At 39.9% G+C, this 27,836-nt stretch overlaps 1 protein-coding gene across 2 annotated transcripts; it reads right to left on the minus strand.

The window, feature by feature from the left end:
* LOC121681877 lies at positions 1-27,518 on the minus strand. Of its 2 annotated transcripts, XM_042061820.1 has the most exons (17): positions 27,182-27,517; positions 23,631-23,972; positions 23,093-23,440; positions 18,517-18,618; positions 10,348-10,440; positions 8,544-8,636; positions 7,569-7,643; positions 7,143-7,241; positions 6,217-6,318; positions 6,020-6,103; positions 5,624-5,716; positions 1,511-1,594; positions 851-949; positions 627-725; positions 448-466; positions 295-355; positions 1-85 (listed from the first exon to the last, which is right to left on the minus strand). In XM_042061820.1, exons 1-17 carry the CDS (start codon positions 27,228-27,230, stop codon positions 77-79), a joined length of 1,851 nt encoding a protein of 616 aa, XP_041917754.1. In that variant the 5' UTR covers positions 27,231-27,517; the 3' UTR covers positions 1-76. The 2 variants fall into 2 exon arrangements, with proteins under 2 accessions (XP_041917754.1, XP_041917755.1); XM_042061821.1 differs by lacking the exon at positions 7,143-7,241 and having other exon boundaries at positions 27,182-27,518.
* Between the last annotated feature and the right edge of the window lie 318 nt (positions 27,519-27,836).

The following is a 27,836-nucleotide window of genomic DNA, read 5'->3' on the forward strand; positions in this document are numbered from 1 at the left end:
ATGTTATATTAACATGTCATGGAATCTATTTTCCTTTTACTTTTAGACAGGTAATTGACTCCAAACATGTGATCCCTCAGGGGTCCTGCAAACAGGGACAAATTACTGTATATTAAGATTGAAAACACATTTGAAGGTGGACAGGCTATTAGTGTTACCACATACACTAGCCTTCCAACAAGGCTAACAAAAATTTGATCCTAGTAAATTACTTGATACTTATGATTCTTGATACTTGATTTCCTCTTAAATCCATGAAGTAACGGAAATGTTTTGTGTCAAAGCTGTGCTTACCTGTGTCGTAGAGTCTTTACATCTGATTTTCTTGGACATCACCCTGAGCTGTTCTTTTATTCTAAGATAATAGTGAAGAGACATTGCATTAGCTTAGCATTAGACCATGGCCAGAAATAAGTCTTTCATGTTATCTGAATTTTAAAAACTTACTTTTCTCTTTCCTTTATCCCTTTGTTAGACACACCAAAAGAAATAATATCCAAAAGGTACATATTAATGCAAGTTACACATTATTTAGGGTGATGTAAATACGAACACAATGACATACTGTTTATGGTTTAAATCTAATAGCAAAGGCTGGCAGATAACTACATGGTGTTTGTACTTACAGTAGTGATATGGCTGCAGGGCAAGCCATCCAGAAACAAAAACACATTCACATGGCAGAATAATAACCTGCAGATCACTGAACATTCGTGTGCCTGTCCCTGAGATTAAACAGACAGAAAACAATTCATGATCAGCAGCATCCATGCATCTAAATTATTTTTAGCTGTATTTCATATATTTCTGTCTCTTTTATGTTGTTAAATGTTCTTATTTCAATATTTACCCAATTTCATGATTAACTCTGTTGTCAGTGCAGCAGCATTTAATACTGGAAGGGCAGCGGCTCCAAATATGTACACAAAAACGTGAGGCATGGGGATATCTGATCCACAGAAATAGCATGTATTGTCAGTACAACATAGTAACATATTGTGATTTTATTGAATGACTTGCCTTGAGATATTTTATGTTACATGATGCATTAAAATCCAAAGCTTAAGGGAACCGTATGTAAGAAATGTATTTCAATTAATCATAAAATGGCCCTGATATGTCACTAGACATTAAGAAATCATGTTCATTTCAAATACTTCTATCACTGACAACAGTAGTCCGACCAGGATATTGTCATTTAAAAAGTGAAGTTGCAGCCCTCAACTGATGTTGATGTTGTCATATTGTGTTTTGGCCTGATACACCACCCTCCACCTATCTACTAATCACAAAGTCAGTAGTGTTTCGGCATCCGTGTTGCCAGCTCTGCCAGTCAGGGGGCAGGGGGAGGGGATACACTGTTTTACAGTAATTTTAAAAGTGACTGCAGTACCAGTTTTGGCCACAATCTTACATACGGTTCCTTTAAGTTTTTCCCGAATGTGTTGTCTACAATGTAATTTTCTTTGAATTTCACAACATGATTGGTAATGAATTGGTAGCTTTGTACCTGTTGTTGTCTGGGGATGGTCAAAGCCTGAAACAGCAGTAAGACTGTAGAGCAATGCATTCCCACACATCAATCCAGGACCACCTACATTCAACAGAAAACATGTTGATTTGTATTTGTAGGTCAATTGATTAAACAATTAAACAAAAAGAAAAAAAAGTCTATGTGTGATGGGTGCACATTTAGCGGATGCACTGAAAGACAGTGTGTTGTATATTTACTCAAACCTCCAGAATGAGTTAATAATTCTGAACAGTTTCCGCTTCAGTTATGGTGCAAGAAGGTCTATGCATATCTTACATACATTTTTTCACTTTCACACATTATCTAAATATTCAGCTATAAAAATAATTACACTACACCCATTAGATAAAAGTTAAGTCACTATTAGTAGTTTGATAAAAGTGTTTAGCTACATAGTAATACGTCCCCATTAGTAGCTTTATAAAACATATGAGCTACAAACACAATGGGCTCTATTTTAGCAATCTGAAACGTTTGGTCAGAGACGTAATGTTTAAAGAAATTTAAGGCGTGTCTGGTCCACATTTGCTAATTTAACGGTGTGATTGTGTGTTCAGAGGCCAGGCACAGTGTTCAAAAGGGTTGTTCTTATGTTTGTTAATCAGGTGTGTTTTGGGGCGTAACATCCAAACCAATGAGAGTGACATCTGTCATTCCCTTTAAGATCAAGCAGTGCAACATCAAACGTTGCGTCAGTATTTTGACAGTTAACACATCTGAAGGAATCTGCTTGCAAGATTCCACTAATACTTATTTTACTAAAAACCTGTAAGTGTGACTAGAAGAGTATAGCCTACAGTGGGCATTACTTTCAACTGGCCACTTCAGTCGCGCATTACGCGGCGTGAAGCTGCGTGAAACTTTAGTACCACTTTCAGCCACTGTGCGTCGCTCTGCCACTGTACATCGCTCTGTCAGTAGCCTGCCTGCCGCCCCTTCAGAAAAAGCAGGAGGCTACCTTTAAACATAATTGTTGCCGAGAGGAATCCCAGCCTACGAATTCAATAACAAAATAAAACATCATTACCTCGATTTAGGCTATTGGGTATGGCTTAAGGCTTGGCTACACAGTGGTAACGAAAATCGAAATCTGCTTTTGATAGCCTACCGGTGCCGCTCCACAAAACGAAAAAATATCTTAATTTGCTGTCTACGTTATTGTCAGTGTTGGGGGTAACGCAACTACGCAAATCGAAACAGTGTGTGCAAGAACTGTTCATGCAGACTACAACTGGCGCGGTGTAGCCTACACAACAAACAACTACAACAAAATTGATGCATTCAAGTTAACTTTGCAAAGTTAGTGTTATAGCCTACTTATCAAAACGTTGTCAATCGCAAACGCTAATTTATTCTAACGTCTCTATACGGAACTACCTGCTTCATTTGCTGAGGACGAAGAGAAATCACCTTTTTGATAATTGAGCCAGTAGAGAAATAACTGTTCAGAATGAATCTGTAGCCTAGGGTAGGCTTCTGCAGAAAACAATGTTGTTGGCGATTTAATACTATCTAGCGACGCTTTTAACATGCTACGCAATAGAGGTTTAGACAACTATGACCCACGTTTTGGTTTCGTAAATTAATTTGCCCTACTTCTTGACTGCAATCTAGTCAATTGACTGCTTGACAGGTTATTTTTATTTTGCTGTACAATAAACAAAAACATCTGCTTTATGCCGCAGAGTTACGCACTTGGCCAGCCTATAGAACGGGCACATTTAGGAGAGAATAGAGATGATGCTGAAAATTGCTGAATGCTGAATGAAGCCCAAAGATATGAAGGCATATCTGGCAAGTTGTTATTTTATGAAGACGTAAATGGTTGCACTATAGGCCTAGTCAAGTTTGCAAGAAGGAGACATAACGCGTGAGCTTGCCAAATTATCCACAGCTGTGGTAGCGGGGGTAGGAGGATTACTGTTAGTTATATAAAATTCTTCAACAGAAGGCCTGCCTCGAATGCAGGCTTGCCCAAAATAGGCTAAAGGCCTGTGGTTTGCGCAGCCTACAGTAAGTAGGCTAAATAACAGACCCGCCACAATATGCAGTATGATGATTTTTTTACGAGCAAGATGTTTTTGGTGCCCTACGCGCACTGCATGTTCTTAAATAACAATGATCATCAGTAGCCTAATATTCGACCATTATTTTGTGTAAATGGGCTATGCATTGGGTTAGACATCAGGGGTCATATTCACAAAGCCTTTTATCTTACCACTAGGAGTACTCCTAAATAGCAATAAAATATTTTAGCTAAGAGTTTCTCTGATTTAAGTTATTCACCTTTCAGACCTACTCTTAGTAAGGAAAAATGACAACTCCTAAACTAAGAGTGAGTCTTCGTTGCTATGGATGACGTCATTACTCATGCACATCTGCACTTGCCTATTATTTGAACCTGTTGGCAATCTGAACTGAATAAAAATCCTAGGGATATTCATCCTGAAAATGAGTCATTGCCTGGGACTCGTTGCTAAGGGCTGCTTACAGTGTGACAGTGTGTCTTCACCACTGTGCTTTATATGTGCTTTTCGCTATGGACCAGGTTTTTCTTGATCAGTGGTGTAATGATTTGTAGTGGGTGTAAGATAGCAATTTTTCATGTGTCTGACCACACCTATTTTTTAATTGACACGCTCGTGGGCACAAAGCTCAATTGAACTGGTGTGCATGGCGAAAAAATCATCACTGAATTGGGTCTAAGATAAGATTAAGGCTTGCTTCACACTTGACGCTAGTTTGTGCCTAGTGTACAATATAGCCCAATATGTACTACATATACACCAATTTAATAAAGTAGTAGTATGTCAATGACAGAAACATCACCTACAATCTTGAACATGCACTAATGTTGTACACTTTATTATTTTGACATTTATTCAAGGGATACGTTGTAGTTGTACAAGGATCCAAGAATCCAACCTATTGACTAGTGATGTAGTACTCGAGTCCGGTCTCGGACTCGAGTCCGGTCTCGAGACCAATTTCTGCTTTCTCGGTCTCGTCTCGGACTCGTTCCTTCAAAGACTCGGTCTTGACTCGGTCTCGGACCACAGTGGGAGGAGAAGGACTCGTAATTTCAGACCGAGTCCTCGAGACCAACGCATTTTTTATGTTCATATAAAAAAACAGACAACACATAACAACAACAATAATAAAATGCAATGTTGACCGGCATTATTTGAAAATGACATCCCATGGTGCAATGCAAAGATACTGCCGTCAGAGCCGTTTATTTATCTCTATGGCTCTGCTGCCGGTGAGTGTCTGTAGGTCAGCATAGTCCATATTAAGACGTTAAGACTGCTCCTCTAAACAATTCCCAATCTAGCTTAGTCTGTAGGCCTAACTGTTGATTATTAACTGGGGTGATATTAAATTATGAATATTAAAACTGCAATTTTTTTATGGTCTTGGTCTCGACTCGGTCTCGACTCCTAAAGGACTCGGTCTCGACTCGGACTTGCTTCCTCAAAGACTCGGTCTTGACTCGGACTCAACTGTATTTGAAAACCAACAGACTCGGTCTCGACCCTTCAAAGACTCGGTCTTGACTCGGACTCGGCATAGGCGGTCTCGTCCCCATCACTACTATTGACCTTTCATCTTATGAAGATGACACTGACGAGCATCGCTCTTCTTGTTCAAGCTTTAAACACTATGTTTCCATAACAGAATCTATACGCCATTCTGATCAGCTGTTTGTATGCTGTAGGAGAAACACCACTGGTGCGCCTATTTCTAAGCAGAACCTTTTGTACTAGGTTTGCAAAGTCGTTTCTCTTGAATATAGAGCAGCTGGTACTTCTCCCCCCAGTGGTTTCGTCTGCCACAACACCAGGTACCGATCTACATTTTGGGCTGCTCTTAGAGCAATCTCACTCTCTGAGATTCATGCAGCAGGGGCATGGCCTAGGCCCTCTACTTTTACAAAATTTCATTGCGTCAATGTGGCTATTCAACCTGTTGCAGTCAGGAAGCATGAAATAGAACCCTAGTTACGAATGTAATGACCATGTAATGACCAATGTATGCCAAATGACCACCAGAGTTACTAGTCATTCAGACGACACGAGTTGCACTTACCTGGATTACTGGCCAAAATCCAATAAAGGTAATAGAAAAATGTAATAATGTATGTTGGAAAAAAGACAACTAACAGGATTGTCGAAATTGCATCTGTCGAAGAAAGCAAAGAAGGCATTACGTTTTTTTAAGTATTGCGTACTTAGGCCAACACTGTAATTACACAGAACATTACACTTAGATGACAATTGTGTGTGTGTGTGTGTGTGTGTGTGTGTGTGTGTGTGTTGGGGGGGTTGCAGGGGAAGACCGTGGGCCCTATGCCTCTCTCAGCAGTCGCTCAATCTGTCACCCCAGCTTTAAAAGAGCTTGTGGAGATCATTACTGTGCTCAATGGGATAGAGTGAGCTGATATAGTATTCTTAAACACGTAAAATAAGAGAATATACAACTCACACCACTTCTCATATTGGTTGAGTTGTTGTAAATAAAACAGCACATCCACTCCAAGAGTAACAGCTAATGTGGTGATAAACATGCCTGAGAATACAATACAAACAAATGTTACACTCTCTTCACAATTCATTATCACAGTTTCAGTAAGAAATCATTTAACATATGATGCTCATTGACAAATAAAAGGATAAGCATACTTAAATTGAAAGTAGAATATCCAACAACTGTCAGCCATAGCAGAATCCAGTTGATTATGTCCACTAATGTAAAGCTCCAATATCCCAAATAATAAATACCAGCTGTGAGGAGGTAAAACATGTAGACATTAACTCAGATCCAGCCATCTAGTTTCCAGTTTCTGTCCCAGTTTTTTGTCCTAATTTGATAAATGAAAATATACCATCTACTGATCAGTATGCATGCCCTCTCCTATTGTTTTGTTTTTTAGGTCTACAATCTTAAAATCTTCACAGGAAATAATGATTTGGGCTCTATACATTTAAATAGAACCTAACACAATGTAATGATAAACATGAAACTTTAGTAACACCACACACATAACATGGATGAAGAACTCTAAGGGCTGTATTTTGGGTCACCAGCGCATGGCGTAATACTCGTTATTCACCCGCGCAAAGTTGAATTCGCTATTTTGCACGTTTATTTTTTAAGCATTGCGCCCAGGGTGTGGCAATTAACAACCTAAGGAGGGGCCTAGCGCGTTGTCTAAAAATCGCTATCATACACCACCTAAACCTGGTCAGAAGTCAATGGCGAGTTGTTCATATGCTATTTTAAGAGCGCATGTCACCAGTCATATTGGCAGGTGCACGCACCATCCTTCTATCATTCATGAACGCAGACCAGCTTGTTACGCCATGCGCTCCACTTTTGATAGCGAAACCCCTCCCAATGTGAACTGGACATCCTACTAAATTTGAATAGACTTTTGACGAGTGACGATGCACTTTAGAATGTCATGATAGGGCCCTAACTCAATTTTGTCAGCTATGGTTGAGACAACAGAGGGAGGACCTCTACTAAATATCCACTGTTCTGTTTCCTAAAGAAAATTATTTTCTGTCACGTAAAAACCTGAACATTATTCATGAAACTTCCATACCAAACAAAGCCCTGATAACACTGTAGAATAAGTTCATCCCAATAGCGATCCCCAGAAAGTATGTGTTAACACCAACGAATGAAATGTCAGCAAAAACACCTGAGGGAGAGAAAAGGGCACATTATTAACTAGCTATTCATAACACACTGAACTGGTTTGTATTGTTATGTGTATAGCTCTGTATCTGTATTTCCTGTGTTTAGGTTATACAGTATTTCACACTTGAATGTGATGTTATGCTAGTTTAAGGGCAGATTCCTCCAGCTATATCCCCCTGTGGTTTTTGGCATTATGGCGTTATTTTGGCGTTATTTCTGTGACCTGTCCACTGATGATGAATGTAAAGGCCATAAATTATAGATAATACTGTAGATATTATGATGTGAATATGTTAATTATGTCACGCTAATGACAATAAACTCTTACCTGAAAATATTACTCCAGCAACAATTAAGTATTGAAGCAGGACACTAACAGATTTGATATATCTTTTTGGACATGCTGTGAAACGAGAAAGAATAAGTAAAACAAAATAAAACAAAATTATTCATCACCTTAGAACATGAATACTTACAGGCCTAACAGAATCTGGTGAGTTTGTGACATTACCATTCAGTATACATTATATAATGTAATGGAAATTTTAAATAAATTGTATATTCTATTAGTGAATATTTTGCATTAAAATAAAATACATTTAATTGACATATCCAACTAGATGTATCGCATAGCGGTACAAAATATGACCACCGCTCAGTCCTGCACATTCTCTCCGCAATAAATCACTCGTCAATTTGTTTCCATCCCCTACTCATGAAACTCTATGTGTACTCTTGTTCAAGGACAATTTGATAGGGTCAGGAGTAATGTCCTTGCTGAGTTCACTCATAAATAAACAGACAACATCAGAAATTAACAGACAACATCAGCCCGATATGTCAGCATTTCATATAGCCCACATTCTAAATAAACTTAAAAGGCTTATTTATGTATACAACATGAATAAAAGTAGTAAAATAATGAAGATATATTCTTTTGACAACTGTCTGTATCGTGAAGTTTGAACAGTCAGTTGGGAAAGTTGGCTAAACAAAGTTACCAGCAGGAGTTGTAGTACAGGTGAATGGCTGATTTGTAGCCTAGACAGTGTTAGGTTTTTAGTCAGCTGGAATAGTTAACAAAGTTACCAGCAAGAGTTGCAGCAAAGGGGAATTAAGAGAAAGGAACTAGGAACCAGGGACTTGGCAATAATCCAGCAAAAATGCTTATTTTCCGTCAATGCCCACCAAGTTTCATGTGCCCTGGTGTGTTTCGCTGTCGGTGTACATCTAGTTATAATTAACACTATTTTGTATGTTTACATTTTGCATGCACCTGCACATCTACCCATTTAAAACATACCAGGTAGTAAGTCCAAATAGGGAGCAGTCTTTAACACCAGAAGAAATCGAACAAGATTGACAGTTGCACATGTAAGAATTTCACCAATAAAACCTGTAAGACAATATAACATAAAGAGATTTTAGCCCATTTAGTAGACTAGTAGGTCATGCCATTGATAAATATTGTATGTAATATTCAGGTGAAATGTAACCCTTCAGATTTATAACATGAATACATCCTATGGCATGGCTTGCATATTTATTCTTATAAAATGTACCCCAAACCAGAAAAAGTTGGGACATTGTGTAAAATGTGAATAAAACTATATATATGTAATAATCTGCAAATCTCTTAAACTCATATTTAATTGCAAAAAGGACACAGACAACATATCAAATGTTGAAAATGACAAATTTGACTATTTCATGGAAAATATATGTTAATTTCGAATTTGATAACAGCAACATGTTTCAAAAAAAGTTGGGACGGGGGTAACAAAATGCTGGAAAAATTGTGTAATGATAAAGAAAACAAAAGGAAGAATGTTTCACAACTAATTAGGGTAAGTGGCAACACAATTGGGTATGAAAAAGAGCATCCCAGAGAGGCAGGGTCTCTTAGAAGTAAAGATGTAGGGGTATTCATCACTCTGTGTGCACAAATGATGAAACAATGTAATTTTAATGCTTCTTAACATGAAATTGTGATGTATTTGGGGAGTTAATCATCTACAAGACATAATATTATTAAAACATTCAGAGAATCCAGAGAAATCTTGCAAACAAGGGAAAGAGCTGACAAACAAATTGGATGTCTGTGGTCTTTTGGACCTCAGATGGCACTGCATCAATACCAGACCTGTTTCCAGACCTATCATTGTATGGGCTCAGGAAAACCTCTGATAAACATTGTCTATGTGTACAGTTTGATTCTCAAGTCAAAAACTGCAGCCAAAATTGTAACAGCTAAAATTGTATTGAGACATGATACAGAAAATACCACCCTCTTATCTGGGCCTGAGCTTGTTTAAAATGGACTGAGGTAACGTGAAAAAGGGTCCTGTGGTTAGACCAATCAAAGTTTGCCATTGTTTTAAGAAATCATGGACTCCTCTGGGCTAAGGAGGAGAGGGCCTATCCAAGTATCCAACCTATCCAACTTGTTTTAGTGCTCAGTTCGAAACCCAACATCTAAGACGGTGTGGAGGAGCATTAATGCCTACAGCATGGGCATCTTGCACATTTGGCAAGGCACAATCAATTCTGAATGGTGTATACAGGTTTTAAGCAACATATATGGCATCCAGGCAATGTCTTTTTCACGGACGACCTTGAATATTTCAGGAAAACAATGGCAAAAGGAATTCTGCACATATTTAAATAGTATTTCTCCATAGAGGAAGTGTCCAGGTGCTAAGAGGGCCTGTCTACAGTCCAGATTTATCAAATTAGGTGCATAATGGAATGAAAAACATGACTAAGAATACCCCATACTGTTCAGCAACTGAAATCCTATATCGGGGAGTAATGGGACAACATTTCATTCCAAAACTGTAGCAACATGCTCCCGTCCCAACTTTTTTTGAAACATGTTGCTGGCATCAAATTCAAAATTAACAAATATTTTCCATGAAATAGTCCAAATTTAAATTTTCAACATTTTATATGTTGTCTATGTCCTTTTTGCTGCTAAATATGGATGTACGATACTTGTACATTATCACATTCTGTTTTTATTTGCATTTTACACAACGTCCCAACTTTTTCTGTTTTGGGGTTGTACAATAACCATCAACAATACCATCAAAGAATCAGAGTCCTACCTTGTTTCACACCATATAGCATGAAAGCAATGAACATAATGATGTTTGGACAGAAGACCAGTAAGCAATGCATCAGCATTGTCCTTCCATTATCTAGTAAAGAGAGAATTCAGGAGAAAAAACATGATTTGCACTGCTTGACATGTGTAAGGTTCTGTAGGGGTGTAAGGTTGTGAACTTGAGAAGGGTGCCACCCTCAAAATGACTGGGAACTGTGTAAATAAAGCTGCCTACACTGATGGGTTAACACTTTAACTGGAAAGCGGTGATATGTAAAATAGCACACCAGAAAAGCTGACATCAATTAGCCTGGTCCCTTACAGTTGAGTTCACTCAACGTTAACCAATGGTAAGTCATCTTCAGGTGATGTGATCAATCTGAACCAATCTCCAAGAACCCTTTTCAGGGATTGTTTTGTCATCCCGTGCATATATAAGAACACATCACGAGAAAGTCATCCTCTTTTCCTCTCTCCTCCAGTGATTTAAAGATTTTCAAACCAGCGCTCAAGAAACTAACCCTCCTACACACTGAGCAAGCTACTGCCCAACTTACAGCTGAATCCCACCATCCCCTTTTCAGGCCTTGCCAGTATTCACAAACCATGACCGGTGTGTCGCCTGCCTTGGTGCAGATAATGTCCAGGCAGCACTCTGTTCACTGGATCACTACCAGCACTATGCGGTAATTGAACCTCAGACCCTGTACAAGAGTGGGCTATGGTCTGCAAGTCTATATCCAAAGGCACTCACACCCGCTCTGGCTGTCTCTACTGCTCATACTGTAGCAGGGCTTCCTCCCCCTCTCTACCTATGCGCTGGCCTGGAGCCCTAGGCGTCGAGTGTGGTAAACATCTTCAACACGTTCAATCTAAGAGAAGAAAACATGTCCCTCCTAGCCTAGATGCTGAGCCTGAGGATCCTGAAATGCCATCCAATCAAAAGGAGGACGCTGCAGGAGGAGTCAGCCCCAGTGTAGATGATTCCCCCCCCATGACTAACACTTTACGGTGTGGACTGAGTCAGTGAGCTGTTTCCCATCCTCTGGCCGGAGCCACCACTGACAACCAAGAACAGGATGGACGGCTGCTACTTCTGAAGCAAGATCCACAAAGCATGACTATCCACTACCTGCCTTCCCCAAATTTGCTCAGGAAATCCACTCCCGTGGAACACACCCTTCTCCACACGCACACCGGTCCCTCTCTGGGGTGGAAGCACTTGGGTTCATCTCCATGCCATGTGTGGAAGTGGCGGTAGCTTCCTACCTCTGCTTTGTCGACCAGTGGCAAACCCACCCTGCCATCAAAGCCATGCAGGACCACCACCTCCCTGGCGGAGAAGGTATACACCTGCATGAGTCAGTCCTGCAGACCCGTCAACACAATCACCTCCAGGTGTACTGCAGAGAGCTACTGCACCTGCTACTGCAGTCGGATACTGCGACATCGGCAGAAAGCACTGGATTTTGCTCAAAGGGCTTGTTATGGACTCAATATTAGCCCAGGGCCTGGCACCTGTGGCTCAACCTCTCCAACCGCCAACAGAGTAAGAGTACGATCAGACTGGACGCACTTTGCTGCTTGTAAAACACGTGGTGCACTATGTTTTCAGTTTTGAGTTTAACTTTTTTCAATTCGAAGCGCTAAGGGTGTCTTTGCAAAAACGCAAGGCGCAACAGCTGCACAAAACAAGAGGCACTCATAGTGCTTAAGCAGCGCGCAAAACGCGTACTGCCAATACAAAACAGAAAAAAAGACTCCTTTCACTGCCAAAAGATCATTCTCTCTGATTGTGGCCTGAAGATGCCTCTGCTCAACGCCCTGGTCTCTCCAGAGACATCGAAATATCACTCAACAAAGCATCTCCGGCCTCAGGGACCATTTCGAAGAATTGTGCTGCATTTCCCCGCCAGGCGACTCTCACTGCATAGCCAACCGTGCAGCCAGCTATGAGCCTGATGCGCCGGCCACACCGACGCCACCGAAGTCTGAGTCTACAATGGCCCCACCCGTCCCAACCTCCTTGGCCTTCATCCTGAATTCATCCATGAATTCCATTCACACAGAGCGTTTTTTAATGCCCGAATCTTGTCCGCACGGGACACCTAGACAGTAGGAGCGGCACCTGAAGTGTGGATCACATGACCATTCACACAAATCACATGACCATTCAGCAATGTAAAATGTGTAATTCAACTACACTACCAAGATACTACCAAACACAGCAGTATAATTTGTATTTCAGTCTCACTCACTACTGGCAGGCTAGTAGTGGAAGTCAAAGTGTGTCTTGGAGAGTCCAGAAACATTGGACTGACAACGTCCAATCAGGAAGGAAATTGGGTTTTTACGTCATCATTTTTTAAATGTTTGCTTATTCACTGCCCACATAAATATGCAAAGACTGCATTTTCAAATGAATACAGGGCAGACAAATTGTTCCATTTCAGGAGCTCATAAATGGCGGAGTAATGTGGATGACAGGCGAAAACGGAAAGAAAGTCTTTCGTTTTCAAATGAAAAAGGAATAATGGAGACGTAGCGGGTCCTGCACACTGCAGTTTGTCACGCCCCTTCGCTTTTCACCACTGTACTAACAGTGGTGTAGTCTACATGATATGCAGGAAAAAAAACAATCAGATTTTATTATACCCACCAAAAATATGCAAAGATACGTATCAACATACTTTTGTGACAAAATTTTGCCATGAGTTAATTTTTGCAAACAAGATGTGACAGTAATCTTAGCGCTGCATATGTACAAACCGCGGCTCACCCTCCTTACCACCCCACACACTGTCTACATGTGCACTACTACAGGCTACATTTCTAAAGCCTGACACGGCATTCCAAAATCTTAAAGTCAAATAAAACTCTCAATAATTAAATAAAAATATAAGGAGTCTGTATTGCCAGACATACTAAATATTCCATGCTGTCACCAGCAGAAAAGGAGTCTGTATGCATTACAACTAATAACCCTAAGTACGTTAACAAAAACAATATGACACGTGATATTGAATTTTAATTTCTGCCGTGTGTAGGCTACTATGTCTGAAGTTAGACACGGTAGACCTACTGGTTTTCACAGTTTTAACCACATAACCTTTCTTACTAGTTTGGTTAACCAACACCTTGTCAACTGTGGCGTTTTCTCCCTCCTTTTCAGTTCACTTTTGTCCAGCCTCCCTCTTTCAGGAGATAGCCTTCCAAACATCACCATGAGAAAACATATGGTGACAGGGATAAGAGATGAAAAGCTTTGGCATGGTTGGTACGTAATATTGAGGGGTGGATGAAAAACGTATAGTGAAAGCATAGCCTACTGTAGTATTCTGCTAATAAATCGCCTATGTAATGACACAGTCTGCAAACTAATCCTAGCTCTCCATTTAATGTGTGCGCTTATGGAAATCATGATGAAGCCTACACAATCTGGATGCAGTATAAAAACATAGTGCATTGAGTCATTCAACAGTTAGGGTCTACAATGTTACTTTAGGAGGAGAGGTGTAGCGCCTAAAGGGCCCGAGTTCGGCGGCAGCGGGAAGCTACATCAAGGCAGGGACTCTGAAATGGGCAAGATCTCTCCGGTGAAGTGATGCATGCAACCAGTGTTACATTCTGATCCATCTATCTCTTTTATTAATTAACTTTAACTCTGCTTACTTTGTGCGTCTGACTTCGCACTGGCCACAGTATGCATGCACTGTTCGGCAAAAAACGCTGTCAAACTCACACCCATAATGTTATTTTGGGAGAAGAGTACGGTGTTCATTTTAGGACATCCTCAGACTCAGGTGTCAGACTCAGAAAAACATCGGTCATCTTCAGACAAAACTGCCTCAGCGTCAGAAAAACCAGACTCAGGTGTCAGACTCAGAAAAACATCTGTCATTTTAGACAAAACTGCCTCAGCTTCAGAAAAACTTCTGTCATCCTCAGACAAAACTGCCTCAGCGTAAGAAAAACCTCTGTCATCCTCAGATAAAACTGCTTCAAACCAAACTGTCTCAGAAAAACATCTCTAAGGAGTCAGGTCTCAGAAAAAACGCTGTCAGAAAAAGTGGAGTCAGGTCTCAGAAAAAACGCTGTCAGAAAAAGTGGAGTCAGGTCTCAGAAAATCAGGTCTCAGAAAAGTATTAAGTATTAAATAAAGACAAATGTGCTATGCCATGATGTAATACCATATAATACCATTATAAAACGTTAGCAGTTGTCATTGTCATTGCACAACAATAATAGACAGACATAAAGATAGACAGGTACTTGAAATGTAATCCCCAGGGGACAATAACTGCAGCGTTGTTGAATTCATTTGATATGAGATGTTATCTTAACTTATTTAGAGAAATGTGCCTTGTTGGTACCTGCTATTTCATGTATTATCATAATGGTATTATATGGTATTACATCATGACATAGCACATTTGTCTTTATGGGGGTTTGGGAATAATGATGTGATGATAATGATGCAGGTTTCTTACTGGTAGGTAGTGTACAACTGGGAAACGGTTAGCAAAAGTAAGAAATAATGGTCCAGGTGTCGTTCTGGACTTTCGTGGTGGAAAATGTTTAACCCACTTTTCCCTAGCTCATTGAATGTACCGTAAACCCACGAAAAACAAATTATTTTGCTGTATGTAGTACGTAGCTTACTCCGGTATGTGCCTTACAGCAGCTGCTAATGTTACTAGCGAAGTGAGGTTAGCTAAGTTACATCCATGGATTTCCTACAATGTGTATACCATTGGATCACTTTCTACCTTTACTTATAATTTCTACATCTAACCAAGCACCAAATATAACATGCCAGTGACCAGGCTTGGAATTTCACCATTCTGGGGGCAAGGCCACTTGGCCTTCAGTTGGGCATATTTGGTGGGGGGCACAAAGGCCACATGGGCACCAAGGCCAAAGTTAACTATACAGTAGTAGGCTATAAAAATGATCAAATTGTATTTAGCCTATTCACTGCAGTAGACCTGCATCATTGTATGAAACATTACAAAAACATGAAACATGACATATTACATATAACTGTAAATCATCTGATCATCTAATAAAAACAGATATCTAGGCTATATATAACATTTATTTTATATTTGGCCTGCTATGAAATCATGTATTGAACAATTTAAATTTAAGCACAGCTCATCTTTAAGAAACTCAAATAGCCTAGATGCACGCTTAGCATTTTGTGATCAGGCTACTTTCATAAACTCTAAGTCAGCCGTCCTCTGATTTACCAATATCTAGGCGATATTTGTAACATTTATTTTGTATTTGGCCCGTTATGAAATCATGTGGAACAATTTAAACACATTGTAAAACTTAAAGCCCAAATTTGGAGACATCAATGCATGTCGAAATTTACTGCAAATTCAAAACTGGATTACTCTGGAACGGCTAACTGTACAGGGGACTGCTTTACACCTTTATGTTCGGTAAGGTCTGCTGTTTATTCTGATATGTGGTTTGTCGTGTGTTAAAAGAAGGGTTCGTAAAGTATTCCACCGAGATGAATGGGTAGGGAGATCATGGACGCAAAACCTTCAGTAGAATGTATGATTAAATTGAATTATATTATTTACTTTTCTCGCGAACCGTTCAACACAGCAATTATCGGCTAACATCGTTGAAAAGCTGAGAAAAAGCTCTTTCATGTGACATCACTTGTGATGTCTGTGTGATGAATAGGCTACTTCGCGAGTAGTTCAACTGAGAAGAATGGGTGAATTTGGACGCACTTTCTTGCGATGTCACTTATACCACTGCGTAAAAGACTAAATTAATTTGCGCTGTGAATGCTAAGATTATTTTGACAGGCCGCAGTCTAAATAAAAATCGCTATTAGTAGGACACAAAGCAGAATATTGAAAGAAGGGGGCACCAAGGCCACCGTGGCCTGTAAACCTATGATTTTCAAAGGGGCTTCACGGCCAACGCAAGGGGCTACCACGGCCGTCGTCGCCGCCGTGAAATTCCTACCCTGCCAGTGACAGAATAACGTATTAAGCATAATATTAAACTCACCGTTCTGTATCCGTCGTCTTCTTCTGTCCCCACAATAACTTTTCATTTGAGACTTTTTCGTCTGACTCTGTTTTTTCTGACAGCGTTTTTTCTGAGACCTGATTTTCTGAGACCTGACTCCACTTTTTCTGACAGCGTTTTTTCTGAGACCTGACTCCACTTTTTCTGAGGCAGTTTGGTTTGAAGCAGTTTTATCAGAGGATGACAGAGGTTTTTCTTACGCTGAGGTAGTTTTGTCTGAAGATGACAGAAGTTTTTCTGAAGCTGAGGCAGTTTTGTCTGAAAATGACAGATGTTTTTTTGAGTCTGACACCTGAGTCTGGTTTTTCTGACGCTGAGGCAGTTTTGTCTGAAGATGACAGAGGTTTTTCTGACTCTGAGGCTGTTTTGTCTGAAGATGACCGATGTTTTTCTGAGTCTGACACCTGAGTCTGAGGATGTAAAATGAACACCGTAGAAGAGGGAGAGGTGTAATTTGATTCAATGTTGAACTAAAATATCAATAGCCTTTCGACAAATCACAGACTTCAATTTCACTAACACTACTTGACTACTCTGTGTGCAAGTCTGAACTGTGAATGTAGACTGCTATGAGTGGTCAGGTTTTACATACAGTATGGGCCTACAAAGTAAACTGCTTTGTTATATCCTTCCAAAGCAATACCCACCCCTTCATATTGCTCACTTATTCAAGATGAATATAAATTGTGTCTAAATTGTGCCTATTGTTTGGATTTACTTTGTGAATTGCAGTTGCAATGTGATGTGAATGCATACAATAGCCTACAGTATGCATTGGTTACTGTGGTGGTAGTTCGGGACTGCTGGGTGTTGTGCCGATGCGTCTGTGGAGAGGCGGTGTGTGTGTGTGTGGCAGGGGGTGTTAGGGGGTGATCACAGTAGGCCTATACCCACTACAGCAAACTACACCACTGAGTACTATCCACCACTGTTCATTCCCACTGCACAGCGGTTTTGAGGCAGGAAAAAAGTGAACTCACTGCAAAGCTGATGAAAGTCTGACTGACCGAAATGTAGGTTCAAGAAATTGGATGCACCGTGAAGGAAGCAGTTGTCCTTTTCTTTTTCCCCTGTCCTTGTTGTATTTTTTTAAATAGCTGCACCTGCAGTGCAACAATATAGGTGTGCAGGCGCCTCACTATCTTTCGGGATCATGCAGAAGCACATCCACATCAATCTCCTAGAGCTATGTGTCATGTGTCTTGCCTTGAAACACTTCCGCCCCCAACTAACCGTTTGTCACATTCTGATCAAGACGGACAACACAATGATGCATGCATCAATAGTCAGGTGGCTTATGCTCTTCACATCTCTGCCAAGTTGGCAAAGAAACTGCTATTGTGGCCATGCACACATCTGTCATTACATGCCATTCAGTTGCCTTGTGCACAGAACATTGGTGTGGTGGACCTACAGTCCAGAGGCCACCCACTCAAAAATACACAAGTAGACCTGTTCACTTCCAGCGAGAGCAATCACTGCAAGCGTTAGCACACCTATGGCCACAGATGCTCCTTTACACCTTTCTTCCCCTCATGCTCATTGCCCCATAAACGTTTTTTGTCTTCTGGACTTATGTTTGCCAATTCACATTTGGATGCTGGACATCAAATCAATACTATGTGGCCAACCCTGGCAACTCCCAACTTTTTTTGTCCTTGTGCAAACATAAGTCTAGAAGTCACAGAGTCACTGGAGTTGTGAGTAGCCTACTCTGAATTTATGTCTGAAGAATTGTGGGGTTGTATTTATATTTGTGTGCTTTTTTCTTATTCAGGTAAGACAGTAAGATGTGACAGGAAGCAAGTGAGAAAGAGATGGGGTGGGATCGGGAAATGGCCACAGGTCAAATTCGAAGCACACATTGTACCTAATGCTTTAGTTGATGTGTTGTTCATGCATGAGGTCATGAATGAGAGACTTTGAAATCATGTAATTCCTGATTATTCATAAAATATAAAGCAATGAAGTAGTGCATAAATCATGAATTAATTCATGCATGCAATTAATTCATGCTTTTACTTCTACATTCTAGCGTGAGTTTGAAGCTGTTATTTTAAGGTAAAACAAATACAGTATTTCTTAAACTAAAAAAACACACCAACCATACCATTTTTCATTAACTGGATGAATGCTGGAACCCCAAGTCCAAGTGCCAATACAAGAGCAATGACACACAACATACATGCCATGATGAGCAGTGGCAAAGCACCTGAAAGAATAAGAAGGTAGGCAATCAGGACAGGCAGAACAGGGAGAACAGAGAGCAAAGAAGAACGTTTTTTTACAGATACCAAATCCTTGGTATAAATGTGAATTGAATTATTATTGCTTTCAACAAAAGAAAAACAAAAAACAACGAGAACAACACACACACACACAATTTATATATATATTCCACTGTTCGGTTGAATTTCCCATTGTCCTACGTAATTTAGAACGTGCATTAACATATGTTATTTGAACACCTATGAAGTAGATCCATTGTTTTGGCCGTATCACACTTGTATATTAATTCGCCGAACTCGTGAAGTTTAAATGAACTGTCACGTTGCATTCAATGCATGGGCAGATCAGTTGCGCGTCGGGCCGTATTACAACCTCGACTGTGCATTATTTTCTGTTAACAGACCACCGTGTCGTCCATTATCCCTTACATATACAAGGATACAAGGATACAAGGAAGTTTATTGTCACATGCATATAGTTACTGGAAGTAAGAAATGTAGTGAAATTATGTCTGGTGTCAGCCTATTTGTGCATTAATGGGGGGGGGGGGGGGTTTAGTAGATTAAGTGGCAAGGGCTGCATAAAAAAAAAAAAATATATATATATATATATACAGTAAGCAGTGTTGTATAAAGTACTAGAAAGCAATACTTGAGTAAAAGTACAAGTATCGTACTAGAAAAAGACTTTGGTAGAAGTGAAAGTTACCTTTTAGAATATTACTTAAGTAAAAGTCTTAAAGTATCTGATATATACTGTACTTAAGTATGAAAAGTCATTTTCTGATATTTAATGTACTTAAGTATTTGAAGTAAAAGTAAAAAGTAAAAAGCAAGCGGTTTTATTTTGAACTTTTATTGTGAACTTTATTTTGGCTTTCTTATACTAAAGCATAAAGCATATTCAGGGTTCCCATATCTTCTTATTCTTAATCATAAAATCAAAATCCCATTCTTTTCTAAGACTTTTCAGGCACAATTATCTTAAGTTCAAAGAACAAACAGCATATTTTTAGAGCTGACATCAAAGAAAATAAATAAATAAATAACTTATTTCTTTCAAAAAAAAAAATGACCTGCTGGTAGGGAGAACATTTAGGTCATTTGGTATGAGCATTTCTAGGGCTTACTCCCCAGGTCACCATCTCACTCTCTCACACACACACACAGGCCACCTATGTATGTCCAGCAGCTACTAATATGCCAGTCATTAGTTGAAACTGAAAAGGTGTCTGTTCATCTTCAAAAGAAGCTGGTTTTCAAAGTTTCAGAATTCAGTGCCCGGGAGTTTCAGGCCCAAGACCGGCCCACGTTTTCCATAGTGGTGAAAATTGGATAAATGAAGCAATATTTCAGCTCTACTATCCTCTAGTTTTTTTAGTACCATGGTTCAAGAAATGTGTAAAGGTTATATAATAATTCACTTCAACTGAGAAGTTAACAAAAAATATTCCACTATTCCACAAGTTAACAACAACAGAAAGAAAGAAAGAAAGAAAGAAAGCCTTTGAAATGTAGCCTATCCAATGCTTAAAGAGGCATATTGAACTAATGTTTAGGCTACATGTTTTTTGCATGGGTAGCTATATTGTTGTTTGGTGATTTAGCCTACTCCTTTACTACACCCTCTTCTGAGCAAACAAGGCATATAGGTTTATCATGTAGGGTTGCTCTTTCTTACATTAAATAACTTTATCCTCTGTACTTGTCCCTGTAGTCATGGCCTCCTCATCACTAATTTCGGGCTCATCATTTTCAGTGGTCGACTGGTTGATCTGTTGCTCAGTCTCTCTTGGCCTCTTTCTACCATCCATCCTTCCTGACGCTTGTGTCTACTGTAGGGCCGGCTCGGCTATCCGTATCTGAGAAAACTTTTTGGAAAATTCGGGCTATATGGACCCAACCAACTCTTTTTGGGAGGGGAGAACTCCCTCGCGTAGGCTACAACCCATGCAGAGGCATTGCATTGGTGTCATGCACAGAATGCGGAACGTGTCCTACTTTAAGAAAAGATAGACTGACGTGACAAATGTCAATATTTTTTTCCTCGACTGGCCCAAAAGTGAAGCGGCCCACCACCGGGAATTCTCCGGATTCTCCCGAGTACCCACCCCGGGCCTGATTCAGTCTTACTCTTCTTGGACTGAAGACAAGTCCTGCGATGCTAAATAGCCTTTCACAGGCCGCTGAGGCAGGTAGCGGAGTGTTCAGCTTCACAGAAAGCTGTCAATGTACAGAAACATTTCTTGCAAATACGGCCACGGGTGTATGACGTCATCTTCACCACTACCCTGTTCACCGAGTTCACCACTATCATCGGGGTGGTCGTCTATGATAACGAGAGGTCCTCCAGTAGGTGCTCGTGCTTCCATGGCGGTTTCAGTTGTGCGTCCTCCTCCTTTAGCAACAAACAAGCGCTGAAATAGAGCGCGGAGCGTGCAGAGCGTGCGCAATGCAATCTAGGAGCAGCATTCGCCAAACCTCCCTTATTGCAGTCGCACACATTTCTTCTAAGTTTATGTTTTAGTAACGAGTAACGAAGATGCTTAGTGGAAATATAACGGAGTAAAAGTATACATTTTATCTATGAAATGTAGTGGAGTAAAAGTGAAAGTTGACATAAATTTAAATAGCGAAGTAAAGTACAGATACGTGAAATTTCTACTTAAGTACAGTAACGAAGTATTTGTACTCCGTTACATTACAACACTGACAGTAAGAGTAGACAATTTTATTTAGTGCCCCTGGGAGCAGGGTTTGTAACTGTCTAAGCATTTAGAAATCCACTTGCATGATTCTTGAAGACCTATATGATGATGATTACGATGATAACAATGATTATAACAATAATAACAACAACAACAATAATAATAATAATAATAATAATAATAACTAGATGTACCGCAGAGCGGTACAAAATATGACCGCCGCCCAGTCCAGCACATTTTTTCCACAAAAAGAAATCACGCTGAAAGGCCTATATGATTCTAACTGTCTCACTAAATTGCATTATCCACACTCAATTCTCACTGGTATCTGCTAGACAACAAGTACCAAAACATGATTAGTTCATAGATTTCACATGTAAAATTAATTTTATACAACCCCACCTCCATCTTGCCTGTTTATAATTCTGAGAAATTCTTGATTGTTTGTGTTATGTTTATGTTATGTGTGTGTGTGTGTGTGTGTGTGTGTGAGTGTGTGTGTGTGTGTGTGTGTGTGTGTGCGCGTGCGTGTGCGTGCGTGCTTGTGTTTGTGCCTGTGACATTACTGTGAATGTATGTGTGTGTGTGTGTATCTGTTTGTGCACATGTGTGCACATGAAATGGGTTAACATGACCCCTGGAGGCAAACATACGGAAAAAAAATGGTCATCCTAGGCCCTACAGTTCTCAAGATATTCACAGAGAACTGTGTCTGCCCTACCCTCCTTTCGGGGGGTCCAGTCCAGCGGGGGGGCTACAGATCAAAACGAAAAATGACGGTTCCATGCTATCCATGTGGGGGTACATGCCCACCAAGTTTCGTGTACCCCGGTCTTTCAGTGTCCCGGGAATCCTTGTTGGTGTACGTCACTAAATGTACACATAAATTATTTTATTGTAAGGCCCCCCATGAACGAAAGTACACAAAACTTGGCATGCATTCGGAGGGTGTCATAATGATCCTACACTTTTAATTTCGTGCAGTTTTGACCTTGTCAGCCAGAGATATTGTGATGAAAACACCAAATTTTTTGCTTTTTAATTTTTAACTAGGTGGCGCTATACATGAAATAAGTGGTAATGGGATGGGTTGACATGCCCCCTTAAGACCAACATACATAAAAAAGATGGACCTCCTAGGCCCTACGGTTCTCGAGATATTCACAGAAAACTGTCTCCGGCCACCTACAGGCCAGTTGGTGTATAGTAACATAAATTAATTTATTGTGTGGCCCCCCATGAACGGAATTCCACAAAACTTGGCGTGCATACAGAGGGTGTCATAATGATCATACACTTCCAATTTCGTGCAGTTTTGACTATGTTAGGTCACAGATACCTTCAATTACAACACCTCATTTTTACTTTTTTGTGTTTAACTAGGTGGCGCTATACATGAAATGAGTGGTTATGGAATGGGTTGACATGGCCCCTTGAGATCAACATACAAAAAAAAATGGTCCTCCTAAACCCCACGGTTTTCGAGATATTCACAGAAAACTGTGTCTGCCCTACCCTCCTTTCGGGGGGTCCAGTCCAGCGGGGGGGTTACAGATCAAAACGAAAAACGATGGTTCCATGCTATCCATGTGGGGTTACATGCCCACCATGTTTCGTGTACCCCGGTCTTTCAGTGTCCTGGGACTCATTGACAGAAATTTGGGCATGCGAAAAAGAAAAAAAAAAATTATGACCACTTCGCTGCGCGGCGGTCATAATAATAAGGTGCTATCGTAATTTGTTGTCTTACCCAGTCCCTGTAGTACAACATTGGTGTTGGCTGATAGATGACCACTGTGGGCTTCACAGATGTACTCCCCTTTGTCTTCAGTCCTGACATCCTTCAGTCTCAGTGAGAAGTTGCCTTTGGGGATTTCTGTGGGGAAGAACTCAGCTCTGCCTCGATATCTCTCATGTGTGGAGTTTGGTAGGGCCTCACCATCTTGGTAAAGCAGCACTAAGATCTCCTGGTCTGTTCTCTTCCAGGTGACCTTCTGCAGTCTCTCAGGGGGGGTGTGGGAGTCCACAGAGCAGTTTAGAATCACCTCATCACCCACATATGCAGAGACAGCACCTGCCCCAGTCACTACGAGACGCTCTAAAACACAAACCACAAAAGCAAGGCATGGATAGACTATGGTAAATGCAGAAATTCAGTCATGTTCTGTAAGTCGTATTACTCAAAGGCCACATAGATACTAGTAAAAATTCCTGAAGCTGATATTAGACTTTTTAGGGCTGTAATCGAGTCATGCACATTACATCATATCTGATAACAATAACCTCACCGATGTATCTAATTTCAGCTGTGACTTCATCTGATTTCAGATTTGTATACACTTTACAGATGTAAACTCCTGCATCTCCAAGGGTTGTATTAGTGAGGAGCAGAGAGTAATTTCCAGCAGCTAACTCTGTGACAAAATGGGCTCTTCCCCTGTAGGTATAGTCCTGTGATTCTGGTCTCTCTTCTCCCTCCTGGAAGAGGTGCACCAGTACATCTGAGTCTGTTCTTCTCCACTCCACCTCCAGCTCCTCCAGAGGTAAGGGGCTTTCCACAGAACAGGGCAGCAGAACAGAACCTCCCAGCTGGGCAACCAGAGGACCAGAGGGACCCTGTAGCAGAAAGGCTACATAAAACAGTAACATGTGAGCAAATGAAAGTTACAACACTCTATGTGGTTTGACCAAAATTCTTTCCATTCTGAAAACTTTCTTGTAAATTGTAGGAATAAGGGTTTTGTAAACATGTTTCTGCAATTAAGAACATCAGCAAAGGTTTACATACACCTACTGTAAACCTGTAAAAGGTAGGCCTAGTTTTATATAATTACTGCATGTTTGACTACATTCTAATATTGCAAATATGAAGGAATGTTACAACTTCTACATTGTGAGGGAGTGATAGCAGGCATACACTGCAAAAAAGGAAAAGTCAGGGCTGTCCAATGTATCAAACCATATTACATTGTAATTACATGAAACACAACATTGTAGCACTGAAAAAAAAAAGAATCGCTGGAATTACTTGATTTTATCATGTACGTCAGTTGCACATGAATGAAATGTCTACGTTTAAGAAATGGATTCATGCTGTGATAACCCAATTTGATCAAGTAATTTCAGTGAAATTGATTAAGTTAAATTTATATGAAGCATTTATGTAATTTCAACGTCATTGTGTTATGTGTGGCATGGAAAGTAAGCATTCAGATGTACTTAGTATTGCAACAATCAATGTTAAAAGACGATAGCTTTGAATGTGTTGTGACAGTATTAAGAAACATAAAGTTGAAAACACCTGTGAAGAAATACTTTGTGCATGCTCAATACCTAACGCATTCATGCAACAAAGCATGATTCATCTCAAAGTAGCCTATAACATAAGATACAACTCGGCTCCAAATTCTACTGGTCTCCAACCATAACTCTTTTTAAGAAACTCATGTGAAAACTTTTGGCAACACTGTTAGCTGCATGAATATCTCAGTGTTCTTGCAAAAGCTCATGAGAACACAATTAAATGGTGACACCACACCAATATCAGTGGTTCAATTGTACACTATTTCAAATATAATGAATGTCTCTCTATATACTGTGATACCATCTAAGCATAGTCAACATGTTTATTTTAAAGTTCGCATCTGCAAGTATTCAATATCAAATTTAATTAACAAAACAGTTTATCACAGTTGCTTTAGTACATTTTTCAGATCAGAATTTAAATTCTTAAAACTACCTGATCAATCTTCACATTATTGTGTCACCTGTGCACATCAAACAAACAGTTTCTTGTTGATTTGAACAAGCTGCAAAAGCTTTGGTACATCCATGCAAATGATTATCTCTGCTGTTTCCTACATTATCAATTGCTTATGTCATATTGATCAAAATATATTAGGGTCTCTGTTGAATAATCTCACCCCCCCAACATTTAGGCATTACAGTTTTTCTCAGTCGCTTTGGTGCTATTCTCACATCACTATTAACATTTGCACAGCAGTTAGTGCATTTCTCAAAACAATTAGTGCAAACTGCAAAACCTAGTGGATGACCTGCAAAAGTGCGTCACTTGCTCAAAATGGATAGTCCATTCCTCAAAAGCACGTATTCATGTCAATGAAACTGTCAGTGTCATCAAAATGAGAAGTCTTGACACCATCGTTTATGAACAAGATAGTCAAATGGCTTTGTCATGTTTTCATGACAGTTCTCTCAGTGTTTTCCAATGCAAAAAAAAAGGTCAGAACTCGGTGACGCTACCTGAACATGCTCAAGACAGCACTATACAGTACTTGTACAGCCATTTGAAAACTACAGTAAAGTTACACATTGCTGTAGTTAGGTGAGTAAGTGAGTACAAGACACTGAATACGTACATTTTTACTGTATGCTCTTTGCAATTCTACAGCATTTTGACAGAATTTGATAACTAGTTCACCAATTTTGTATGTAATGACTCAAGCAATGAAATGAAGACTATTAGTTTGATAGGGAACGACTATTCAGTATCCATAAGTATAGTTCATTTTGACTGACATGACATAAGCAAATGATAATGTTAAAAACAACAGAGAATTGTATGAAAGCAACTGATACATGTCCAAAAGCATTTGCAATTTGTTCAGAGGAAGGAGAATTTGCTACTCTGATGTGCACAAATGACTAAATGTTGTGGAGGTTGAACTAATAGTTATGAGAATTTTCATTCTGATCTGAAAAAAGCACCAAAGCGACTGAGAAAAACTGTAGTTCATAGCATAAGTCTTTACATGCAAAATGGTTGAACAAGTCGTCAAACTATAAGCATATATTCGTTGAGAATTTGTGACCCAACAAACAGGAACGTCAAGAGGTGTAGGAAGACTGCACTGTAATTCCTACAGCATTACCGTTTTCCCTACGGAGATTGTCCTATGTTCACATTTCTACTTTTGTTTTTTTGGGGTTTTTTTTGTGCTATGCAGTGCTGTCTTTTCCTTTCTGTATCACAATGACATTACCTGTCAACAAATTACAGTATAACAGTAAATGTGAATCTTGTCCAGTCTCTTGCAAACGCTCACATACACTAATGGGTAACCTACAATTTACAATAATTGTCATCAAAGCTTTAGCAATAGTTTACGTCAGAAATATCCATCCACAGTACACTGTTATATTGACAACATGACTAAGCGATTTGACTGTCTTATCCACACAATGACTTGTCATTCTGATGGCACTGACATTTTCATTTACTTTTGAGAGATGAACTAAGGATGTTGAGCAAGAGACTGGCTTTTGCAGGTAATTCATGGTGTTTTGCTATTGGTACGAATTGTTTTGAGAAATGCACTTAGGCCTACTGTTTTACAAATGTCGAGTGTGATTCGAGAAATGTACCAAAGCTACTGAGAAAAACTGTAATGTTGCAATACTAAGTACATTTGTATGCCTATTCTCAGTAGGCCTACATGCCACCTGTAACACAATGACATTAAAATTACATGACTAATTAATGTAAACTTAATTTAAACAATTTAATTGGAATTATACGTGATCAAATTGGGTTACGGCGGCATGCACTTTGTAAACCGAAAGAGAGATGCGGGACCAGTTGTAGACATATCATTCATGTGCAACCGATGTAGGCCTACACAATAAAATCAAGTAAATCCAGCAGGGTTTCTTTTTCAGTGTATAAAATAGACTACAGCATAAAAGAGTTGTCCCTCAATCAAAAGAAGGGAACGTAGCCTATTTTTATAGCATGTGACTCGTGCCAGTGCCTCATAGGCCTATTATGCCTAGAACATTTTTCAATCCTTCGACCTAAAGAACAGAATGCATAGCCTACCTTCAGATGATGCCACGATCCAGAGCACAATCAAACTTCCCAATGTCATTTCAAATCTTTTCGAAGACTATTCCTACATTATTAACAGGTTTACCCTGTTATGTATGCCATAAAAACATGAAACGATTATCCTATTACAGGAAGTAAGGAAGGCGCAAAATAATACAGTTAGCGTTTACTTTCACTTCCATCTGTAACCGAAAGCACAATTCTCATAGGTTCAGTTGTAGCTTTAACCTGGAAATGACCGATTCGCCTACCTTAAACCAAATAGCCCATGCTATGACCTTAATCAACCTACGTTATCACCTATTTAGTAGGCCTACGCCCACGTTATATTCAGTAAAACATGGGCTGTGTTGCTGATGATATAAGCATGCCAGCAAAGAAACCACCCTCATTATGACCGCCGCGCAGCGAAGCGGCGGTCATATAGGTTTAGTCAGATTTTTTTTTTTTTTCTTTTTCTTTTTCGCATGCCCAAATTTCAGTCAATGATTCCCGGGACACTGAAAGACCGGGGTACACGACACTTGGTGGACATGTAACCCCACATGGATAGCATGGAACCATCGTTTTTCGTTTTGATCTGTAGCCCCCCCGCTGAATTGGACCCCCGAAAGGAGGGTAGGGCAGACACAGTTTTCTGTGAATA

Source organism: Alosa sapidissima, chromosome 14 (genome assembly GCF_018492685.1).
Source record: "Alosa sapidissima isolate fAloSap1 chromosome 14, fAloSap1.pri, whole genome shotgun sequence".
NCBI lineage: Eukaryota > Metazoa > Chordata > Actinopteri > Clupeiformes > Clupeidae > Alosa > Alosa sapidissima.